Genomic DNA, 11,406 nt, shown 5'->3' with positions numbered 1-11,406 from the left:
TTTGTAGAGTAGGAGCAGAGAGAGAGAGTTCGGCCGCCGCGTCTACCCCGTCTACTCCGTCGAGCAGCGCCGGCAGCCATGTCCAGGGGCACGGGGACGGTGCCCGCGCCCCATTTTCGTCCTTGGTGAGGTCGAGGGTCGTCTACAACGCCGGCCAGGAGCACGTCAAGGCGCCGGCTCCGGTGATCCGCTCCGTCTACCTCCGTCGACATCAGCCGGCAGCAGGGCCTTCTCCCGCGCACCTCCCTCCTCTCCAGCCGGCCTCCTCCACCGAGCGGCTACTTCTTCTTCCCCGAGGTTTGCCGGCCCTCTCCTCCCTTCTCCCTCGTTTGATCCGACGAGTCGGATGCAGGAAGTCCCTGCCGTGCGGTAGCAGCGGGAGTTGGTGCAGTCTGGAGCGTTACATGTCGTGTGCAGTAGTAGTAGCAGTAGGAAGTTCTCCCTCCTCGTGGTGCAGCAGCTTGGCGTCGTGATCTTCCCGTCGCGCAGCAGCAATAGCTTCGATGATATATGTGTGCGTGTCGGTTCCGTGTAGGCGCGGTTTGCAGGAGAGTAGAGGTAGCAGGGGCTCCCTCCCCCCTCGTAGAGCCATCCCAATCGGTAGGCCGCCCTCGGATGGCAACGGCGGCAGCAGCTGTTCGCTCTGACATCTTCTCTGTCGCCGACACTCTAAGGTGTTGCAGGGATAGCGAGAGCGATGGCTTTCCTTGTTTCAGGTTCCTCCCCTGTCAGTAAACATGTCGTAGCCCAATGGTAACTAGCATGGCGTGCCTGATGGAGGGCGTGGGTTCGAGTCCCCCCCCCCCTCGGCACCTTCTTTTGGTTTGTTTTGTTTTTCGGTTCAGTGACCTGCAGGCAAGCCTTGCCCTGCGCTTTTGCTTCTCCTGTCAACAGCAGTAGCAGCAGCGCAGTGGATGTGTGTGGTGTGTTGTACCAGGGGATCTGGGGTTCGAATCCCAGAGAAACCCCATCTTGTTCCCTTTCTGATTTTTTGTTTTCCCTTCCAGATTAGTGAACTCTGAAATTTCACCAAGTCTGGGATTCTGGAAACATTTTCTTCCCCTATAGATGAGGATGTGCTGGTTATTCTGTTGAGAACTAGCCTTAGTTCAGTGCTAGGATTTTGAACCTGGTATGTTTGTGAAGCTTCCTGTCAAATTTCAAATCATTTGGAGTCCAGTAGGTTGTGTTTTGATTGCTGTCAAAAAGCTTCAAAACAGAGACAGAAACTCAAGTGCAGGAATTTTCACAAAGTCCGTGAGATCTGATGGTTTTGGGAAAGTTTGTGGCCTTGTATCTTCTAGAGTTTAATTCCTTTTGCTGTGATTCTTGCTGGTGCTTGTAGTGTTCTTGGTGGGAAACAACGACATATATTATTTTTCATGTTTGGAGACCTGTAGCTATGTTGCATGTAGCTCCCAAAGAGCTAAGATGCAGATTATGGCAGATTATGTAGTATAGTCATTTTGATCAATGTGGGTGCTTAGTTGGTGTTGTGGTGTTCTTACTTGCTCCATTCCATTCATGTTGGAATGATACATGTCTTGGCAACCTGGGAATACCAGATTTGTGCCAAATGTGAGTGTGGTGTTGAATCTTCCACGTAGAGCTTCATATCTTGTTTCGTGGATTCCCGTTGATCCGTAGCTCCGTTTTCAATGTTCTTTATATGGTTTTGCACCGTTTTCACGAGCCGAATCTGTTCATGTCATTCTCATGCATGTCAAAATAGCTTAGTGTACAGTTCTGTCCAGAAAATTTCAGTATTTTAATTTGCTTGTGCTAGTGGTAGAATTAGTGATGCATGCCCATTCTTCATCTCATGCATCATGTGATTGTTGCATCTTGTGGTGCTGCTGTTCATTGGATGTTATTCTTATGTTGGGTAGCACCGGGATCGGAGAACGAATATGTGGAGTCAGGAGAGTACGTGCAGGACGATCCAGAACCACTCCAAGCTGAGGATATCACAGGCAAGATGATATGACCTTGATTCCATCTCTAGACTTGTTATGCTAGTTTCGTTTCCATGTCATATTGCTCGGTGCCTACCACTTAAATTAAATTGCCTCTTGAAATGCCATGAGCGCAAACACCGTTCTCCTTCCTAGCAAACTTGTATGGCTAAGTAGGCTTTGCTCAGCTACTAATGTTAGCGTTGCTAGATGCAGGTGCTTTGACTCATGTGATAACATGAGCTTGATATCATTATCTTAAATTATGTTATTTAATTAATGCACCTATATACTTGGTAAATGACGGGAGGCCTAGCCTTTTGCCGGGTTCTTTGTTCCGTTCTTGCCGCCTTAGTTACCGGTTACCGGTGTTTGATTCCATAATGATCGCTCCTAACACGTTCGGGGTTGTTATGGGGACCCCCTTGATAAATCGCGTAGTGCTAAGACTTATCCGGCAGGACCCAACTTTGGTGTTAATTTTCTAATCACTTAATAATAAAATGCATAGGGAATAGCTACCCCAAGGATTTTAATCAACAACCCGGGCCAGTGCTCCTCATGAGTGTTGGTCCAAACTAGAGCACTGTGCGGGGCCATCCCGGGGCAACTCGGGAGATTTCTCTGGCCACCGTACGCTTTGCTTATCCGGCGTGTCCTGAGACTGAGATACGCGGCTCTTATCAGGGTCGTCGACACGTCGGGAGGTCCTGCTAGTCTTGTCTTCCCTTAGCGGTATATCTTGCGTATAGGAATCCCAGTGAAGCTTTGGTTTCCCCCAGAGTTGAGGTTTTCCTCTAAGGAATCCGACGAGATCACGAGATTCATGATAGAGGATGCCTTTGCGGCCTGTGTTCGTTTGTGATGGACTAGTTGGAGCACCCCTGCAGGGTTTAATCTTTCGGAAAGCCGTGCCCGCGGTTATGTGGCAACTTGGAATATTTTGTTAACATTCGGTATTAGAGAACTTAAACATAACCAAATAAAAATTCCAACCGTGTGCGTAACCGTGACTGTCCCTTCGAAGATCTCTCTTCGATCGGGAACACGGTGGGGTTATGAATGCCGTAGGTAGGTGTTCAGGGTCACTTAGTGATCAAGTAATCCCGACCGCTAGCGTAGACCACCTTCACTTCTATTTGCGTAAGTTAGCCACTTAATCAAGCATAGGATGCTGCAGCCTGATACACTTCTCCCTTACCCTACCTAATAACATGACTAGTTCTGGCACCAAGGTCTTAGATTGCTGAGTCCCCGTGGCTCACGGATTCCTCTGAAACTCCCAGCAGGTACAGGTACCCAAGAGACAGATGATCCCGACGGCACTCAGCTGGCTTGGCAGTACGACGAGGAGACAGACCGCCTCTACGTGAAGTATCCGGAGGACTGAGGCGTGGTCGTGATCGTGGGCCTGCAGCAGGGTAGCATACTATTTTCCATGTTTTGTAGTACGTAGCGGAACTACCTTGATTGTATCTGTGTTGTACTCTGAGTTATTAATAAGAAGACAGTTGAATCCCGAATTGTCTACTTTTATTATTATTTGTGCTATGTTACTTGCTTGCGAAACGCTTAGATGCGTTTCTTTCCTATTCGGGGGCCGCGACCCCCAGATTGGAAAGGACCGCATCTTGGTCGTTACAGTCACTAACAGGTGGCCCCGAAATCTTATCCCCCGACCGGCTGCTGCGATATTAGTGGAGAAGATAAAGGCGCGGTAATCGAGGCGGCAGAAACTACTCGATGACGATGTCGTCATCCCCGCTGAGCGCGCGGCAACCGAAATTTGAGGATCCCACAAAATCCGCCGCTGTCAATTGACCGGTCACATTGAAAGATTCCGTGGAAGCACTCGGCCCCTGACGGTTCGTTTCCCGGGTATATTCACTCGGATCACTGGTTGAGAGGATAAAATGGATCGAGGCAAACAACGCTAAAGTCACATCCATACCAGTCGGATCCGTACTCCAGGCATCACTTCGTCGTTCCAACCCCGATCCATTCGGGGACTAATGATGGGGTTATAGTCCCAGGTTAGGGTCATAGGCCTGCCCTATAGGTCCTACCCAAGGACTACCCTTCATAAAGGACAAGGCCCTTAGACAGTTCCGACTAAACTAAGGACCTCCCCTCATTCAGTCGGTGACGACTCCCCCATCATCCAGTCGGTGACGAGCATTCGGAGCGTATTAAACGTACCGACTGGATTCCACTCTGTCCGTCGTAACCTCCCTGGAGGGCAACGGTCATACGTTTTCGTACACCATTATTAGCATTTAAGGCATACGTTACCTGTAACATAGGCATTTATTCGCCACTACTCCACCCCTGTCCACCGGACCGTTGTGAAGGGCAGCGCACTTTATATAAGCCGCCCTTCCCCACTGGTGCAGGGGTTGGCATTTACTGTAACCCTATATTCCACTCAACACTAAGCTCCCAAGAGCACTAAGACGTAGGGCTTTTACCTCCACCGTAGAGGGGCCTGAACTCATACAACCTCGCCGTAGCTAAGGCTCTGCCCATCCTTTCGTACCCTACACATCTACTGTCAGACTTATACCCACGACACAACCCAAGTAGGCCGGCTTGAGGCTCTAGGCCGTTTCCGTCCCGAGGCATCAGGTTAGACCATGGGGTGTGTGAAAGGAAGACTCTGGAAGCCTTGTTGTTCAAGACAAGGAAGCCGGATTTGGGGTGAACTCCCTCCACCGATGTAGCCGCATAGGTTGTGTAACCCTAGGGGCATGGTATCTTATATAAACCGGGGCCAAGCTAGTCGATAAAACACATTAGAATCTCTCGATATTATATGTACTTTGTACAACTCGCAATATACACGAGTAGGAGTAGGGATTCACCTCGTCAGGAGAGCGTGAACCTGGGTAAATCTATCCCTTGTTTCCTCTCTCATCTAATCGCCATGCCGGGATACCCTTACGAGGGATCTGCTGGAACTTCTCCGACAAACCTTTTTCAAATTCATGATTTTATGAATTAGCAAACATTTTCAAATTCATGAAGCATTTTTTAATTCAAGAATTCATGAAACATTTTCAAATTTGTGATTTTTTGAATTCATAAACATTTTTTAATTTTACGATTTTCTGAATTCACAGGAATTTTAAAAGTTGTAAACATTTTCAGGTTTGTGAACATTCTTTGAATTCATGGAGATATATAAATTTCCTAAACATTTTTTTAATTCATGACTATTATTTTGAAATTTGTGAATAGTTTTCAAATTTATGATCAATTTTTCATTCTTGTGCACATTTATTTAATGGAAGGACACTTTTTATTTTTTGAATTGAAATGACACCACCGAAAACAAGAAACAGAAGGTAAAAAAGTAACTACAAAAAGAAAAGAAAAAACGAAATATAACAAAAAGGAAAGGAAAAAAACTCACCGTGCGCTAGCTTGCTGGTTGGCAAGTGTGTGCTGCGGCGCGCTGGGTCAGGCCCATGTAGTAGCGTGGGACTCGAGCTGGCGTCGATGGCGACGCGAGGCGCAACAGATTGCAACGAGCGACACATAGCATAGCCCCAGCCACAATGCCACCCGCGCCGGCGACGGTTACGGCTACGGCGGCGGCGGCGCTGCAGCTGGAGCCTTTCCTCCCGCGCCTGACCACGCTCCCGCACCACAAGCAGTTCCACGCGCAGCTCATCACCTCGGCCCGCCTCTACTTCGAGCCCTCCCTCCGAGCCCGCTTCCTCGACCGCCTCGCGCTCTCCGCGCACGCCGCCGCGCTGCCGCACGCCCTCCTCCTCCTCCGCTCCCTCCCGTCCCCCGCCACCAACGACTTCAACGCCGCCCTCCGGGGCCTCGCCGCCTCCCCGCACCCCGCGCGCTCCCTGCTCCTCCTCGCCGGCCGCCTCCTCCCCTCGCCGTCCCCGCCGCGGCCCCGCCTCGACGCGCTCTCCCTCTCCTTCGCGTTGAAGGCCTCCGCCCGGTGCTCTGACGGGCCCGCCACCCTCCAGCTCCACGCGCTCGTCCTCCGCCTCGGCTGCACGGCCGACGTCCGGCTGATCACCACGCTGCTCGACTCCTATGCGAAATGCGACGAGCTCGCTTCCGCACGGAAGGTGTTCGACGAAATGACCGTGCGCGACGTGGCCTCGTGGAATGCGCTGCTTGCTGGGCTGGCTCAGGGAACTGAGCCTAGCCTGGCCCTGGCGCTGTTCCACAGACTGGTACGGAGCTTCCAGGAGTTGCCACCAAGGGAGGCACCCAATGTGGTGACCATCATTGCGGCGCTTTCTGCATGTGCACAAATTGGCTCATTACAGGACGGATTATGTGTGCACGAGTTTGCTCGTAAAATTGGTGTCGGCGGCAATGTTCGTGTTTGCAATGCGCTGATTGACATGTACTCCAAGTGCGGTTCTTTGGCCCGGGCGCTGGAAGTGTTCCACTCGATCAAACGAGAAGACCGGACACTTGTGTCATACAATACTGCGATACAAGCAATTTCCATGCATGGGCATGGAGGTGATGCACTGAAGTTGTTTGACGAAATGCCGACATGTATTGAGCCGGATGAAGTGACTTACATCGCTGTGTTGTGCGGATGTAACCATGCTGGGCTCGTGGATGAAGGCCTCAGAGTTTTTCATGGCATGAGGGTTCCTCCTAATGTAAAGCACTATGGCACTGTTGTGGACCTTCTTGGCCGTGCAGGCCGCCTTGCTGAGGCATATGATACCATTAAGTCGATGCCGTTTCCAGCAGATATTGTCCTCTGGCAGACATTGCTGGGTGCTTCCAAGACACATGGTGATGTTGAGCTCGCGGAGGTAGCTGCTACAAAGCTCACCGAGCTTGGTTCAAATGTTGATGGTGACTATGTGCTCCTCTCTAATGTATATGCGTCCAAGGCACGGTGGGCAGATGTTGGCCGAGTCCGTGATACCATGCGAAGCAATGATGTGCGGAAGGTACCTGGCTTCAGCTACACAGAGATAAGTGGTGTAATGCATAAGTTCATTAATGGTGATAAGGAACACCCAAGGTTGCAGGAGATTTACAGAGCGCTAGGGGAAATTATGTCAAGAATAGGTGAGCTGGGATATGAGCCGGAAACAAGCAATGTGCTTCATGACATCGGTGAGGAGGAGAAGCAGTATGCATTGTCCTATCATAGCGAAAAACTGGCCATTGCATTTGGGTTGATTGCCACGCCACCTGGGGAGACCCTGCGGGTGATAAAAAATATCCGAATATGTGGGGACTGTCATGTAGTGGCAAAGCTCATATCTAAAGCCTATGGTCGAGTTATTATCATCCGGGATAGAGCAAGATTCCATAGGTTTGAAGATGGGCAGTGCTCTTGCAGCGATTACTGGTAAAACACCGTGTGTTTGATAATTTACAGGGATTAGATATAGGTCAAACAGATATGTTGATGGAGTTGATAATGAGCCACTGTCTTCGCAGAATCTGCAGACTACAGGCTTGTCAGGAGTTCATACAAACCCAGCTTACTAGCGTGGATTCATATGATTCAACTTTCATTTGAGAATAATTTGCAAGTGAACTCAACTCCACGAGCTTGAACTTTACTATCTGTTTGTACTACTACATGAATGTTCGCAATCCATGAAGGTGTATGATCACTGAGAGGCTATCAGATACTCATATTACACCTACAAGATGTGAACAGATAATAGCTTTGCAGTACCGTTATGCTTGTGTGCTATTAGATAGAGCAGTCAGGTGTGTATGGGATAGTGCTCATGATATTTTTTTGTTCTGGGGGGGGGGGGGGGGGGGGCAGAGATTTTTTTGTATTTGCGGAGAAATGTTTTCCTTTACATTGCTTTCTAGTTCCTCCTGACAATCTTACGGTACCATATTATACTCACGGTTCTTATTTGTATTAAATGTCCATTGGCTTCATCTTATATCAAATTGCTTAACCTTTTGAGGATGCAATTATTTTGTAATGTTTTTGAGTCTGCAGAATAAGATCCTCCTTCATACTCTTTTCCGTAGAAGACTGCCTGACATAAGACCATAGCGTTTAATGGAGTCAAAATAGCTCGTGGTTGTTACAAACACAACCTTTTGCTCCTGTCTCCATTTTGGTCTGTACAGACATGGTTGCACAGTTCTAAAAACACATAATGTTTTGTCAAAAATGCCACTGTTGACATGTCATTTTCTAAAGCAAATGTATTAGCAGCAGATATGAAGTCCCGCTATGCAAAATGGAGTTACCCATATTGTTTTCTATAAATATTTCTGAAGATTTAAGTTTATCAAGGAACCTCTTTCCTCTGATTGCCAAAAGAAACGTAACCTCTTTCCTCTGATTGCCAAAAGAAACGTAACCTCTTTCCTCGACTTATTTTCTCTATTAATGTTCCAACTGCTTTCAGAATGCAGTTTGTTTTATTGTCCCTTTCATCCAAGCATGAATTACAGATCATGTTCTATGATGAATATGTAAATTGGCAGGTTGCATTTTTCACATCCCATAGTTTGGTCTTGTTTTCATGTACTTTTTGTTAACCATGCTGATACGTCCAGAAACTCACTGCAGCACTTTGTAGACGGCTAATCCAATTCGAAGGTGCAGCTGGTGAGACATTTTTCTTTTGTCGTTGGCTGCAAAGAGACAGCCTTAAGGAAGAATGGGAGAAATCCAATGAGAAATGAGTAGATACAATGTATACAACCAGAAGCATTCTGCTCTTGTAAAGGTGAATCAGCTATTCCATGGCAGCGATAGATAGCGATAGTTGCATTTTTCTCGCGAAGGAAAATTGGGTAGGCCTAGCGATAGTTGCATTTGTCTTGCGAAGTAAAATTGGGTAGGCCATACTCAATGGATAAAGTAACGAGGTTTATCATGTATCCGAATTTCCTTCATGGAAACAACATGAACTGTTCAGGCAAGAAGCTATGCGTGTGAAATTCGTATTGAATTCCTTACTGTAGACTGTATTTATCTATGCAAATTTAGATAGTGTTGGACATTTGATGATTATTAGAACTAATATTGCTTGGTGCTTGATTATTCTTGCAGTGGGGGAGAATAGAGCTAGCCAAAGTCACCAAGCAGGAGATAAAAGAGGCAAGGATGAAATGAGTCTGACAAAAAGGATGATCACACTAGAGCTCAATATTCAGAGTTGATGCAAATCCTCTGGTGTACCATGCCCCTGCTCTTTCTCTGAAGAATATGGTTATCGAGAAATGGCGCAACCGAAAGCCCTTCAAAGACATTCATACGGAGTAAGTGATGTCTATCACTTTGGGTTATTAGAGCTCCCAATTGGCTCTTAACCAACCCGGTTATCATCTACCATAATCAGCATTGGCGTTGTCAATTGTAAGCTTATCCCTTGTCACCAGGGCTATTGCTTATGCAGTGCATGCAGCCCTTGTGGGTTCAGTTATGAAGAAATTGGAGAAGCACGTTAAGTTAAATCTGGGTCTTATGTGTTACTGGGCTGGAAACATCTGTCCCTGAAAGCTAATGCAGCTTCTCTGCCTGAATGTAAGAGACCATGTAGCATTGCAGGTGACGGCATCAGATGTTCTTCACGCTTGAGTTCACGAAACTAAACCTGATAAGATTTTGTGGTCTCATAGTTACTGTCTATGCTGTGCAAATTCTACAGTGCGACATGTTTAGCCGAACCATGGACCTCTATGGGCTTCTAATGTTCGATGCTTATTCCGGATATATGCCGCTATGCCATTCTACCCCACCCCTATATCCATGCTTATTCCGGATATATGCCGCTATGCCATTCGACCCCACCCCTATATCCAGGCGCCACCATTCTATCCGTGCAACTTTAAACAGTCTACCCCATCTACCCCACCTGTAAATTCAGGTGCTGCTATTATATTCGTTAAATCTTTCTCACATATTTGTAACGTCCAGTCTATCAAATCACTAGTAGAAAACAGGTCTTTCGTTTGACCCTTTAGTCCTGGTTTGGTTTTGAACCGGGACTAATATGACCATTAGTCCCGGTTCCAACGGCTAGGAGCCGTCGGTGGGCACGGGCATCATTAGTCCCGATTTGATTTGGACCTATAGTCCCGATTTGTGTCACAACCCGGGACTGAAGGGGTGGTGGCAGTGTTCTGTTAGGCTGGCCCCCCACTAGCACCTTTAGTCCCGGTTTGTATCACAAACCGGGGCTATATGTGGACCTTTAGTCTCGGTTCATTATACAAACCGGGACTAAAGAGTTTTCTATATAAACCCCTTCGTCCAGCTCGAGTTCATTGCTCTGTTTTCTCCACTCTCTCCTCTGTTCTTCCCCTTGCTCGAGCTCACCCTCCAATTTTCACCAATATTTGTGAAGATTAGAGGCACCCCATCTCTCCAAGTATTCACAAAGGTTAGCAACTTTGTCCTTTCATCTCTCATTGCTAGATCGGTTCGTGCAATACTCTATAAGTATAGTGATTTGTAGGTTTTAGTTTGGGAGTAATTATGTGGGAGTTTATTTGATTTATATGCAATTTGGGTTCAAATTAACTTCTTAGTTTGCATATGTGTAGTTGTGGTTTACTTAGTGCCTTCCCGTCCCCGTCCTAATCACCGTCGATCTCTCGCATCATCCCTTCGCCGGCTCCACCTTGTTGATCCTCTTGTTCTTATCCTTTTTATTTCAAAAAAAAAATCTTTTTTTGTATGATTTATATAGTTTTCTTACCTGTATGATTTTGTTATACATAGTGTCATGGTCTTGATATCCGTCCCCGTCGGCCCTCGTCTGGTTTATGATTTAGATGTGGTATATTCTCTTTTATAACTATTTGTTGCATGTCTCGTTTATATGACAATTATGCTCATCAAGTTGACATAGATATTTTTATCTAGGAAGTGTGTGAAGCGGAAATTGCATCCGACCCTCTTGTCGAGAAGTTAAATTTAGTTAAAAAAGAAAAAGAATATTTGAAAGAAAAATTGAAAAGAAGTGAAGAAGAGAAGATGAAATTGGAGTTGTATATATGTTGCCGAAGTCGTCGATGATCACAAGATCAAGACGGATGCAATGCACTTGAAGATTAGAAGGATTAGAAATTATGCCCTTAATAAAGAGACTTGGTTTCACTATGTTGTTGGATTAATTGTTACCTTAGTTGTGATCTTGATCGCGTTTGTTGTTGCATTTAAATGCTTTAGCTAGAAACTCTTGCATGTTGTTTTATGAGAATAAGCGTGTATGAATCTTATGTGTGAACTTGTATTAATTTGGTCTTTTTGGTCTTGTGTAATGAAGATGAGCCGACAATGGATGTACGAAGACCGACGCTCTCCCCAGTTCAATAGTGGCTTGTAGAGTTTTCTGCGTACGGCTGAGGCAAACAAGCGGGTTGGTTTTATGTGTTGTCCATGTGCTGTCTGTAAGAATGATAAAACTTACTCTAAGTCAAAATTCATTCACGTCTACCTGTTTACGTCCGGTTTCATGTC

The 11,406-nt window shown here is 46.7% G+C and overlaps 1 protein-coding gene across 1 annotated transcript; it reads left to right on the top strand.

Annotated features, from left to right (window-relative positions):
• The first annotated feature begins 5,466 nt into the window (after window positions 1–5,466).
• On the top strand, window positions 5,467–7,906 carry LOC123409008 (pentatricopeptide repeat-containing protein OGR1, mitochondrial). Its single transcript, XM_045102013.1, has one exon. The coding sequence runs from the start codon at window positions 5,513–5,515 to the stop codon at window positions 7,307–7,309; it is 1,797 nt and encodes a 598-aa protein (XP_044957948.1). The 5' UTR covers window positions 5,467–5,512; the 3' UTR covers window positions 7,310–7,906.
• Window positions 7,907–11,406: the final 3,500 nt, after the last annotated feature.

Source organism: Hordeum vulgare, chromosome 7H (assembly GCF_904849725.1).
Source record: "Hordeum vulgare subsp. vulgare chromosome 7H, MorexV3_pseudomolecules_assembly, whole genome shotgun sequence".
In the NCBI taxonomy this organism is placed as follows: Eukaryota; Viridiplantae; Streptophyta; class Magnoliopsida; order Poales; family Poaceae; genus Hordeum; species Hordeum vulgare.
This window is presented reverse-complemented; position numbering and strand designations above follow the sequence as displayed.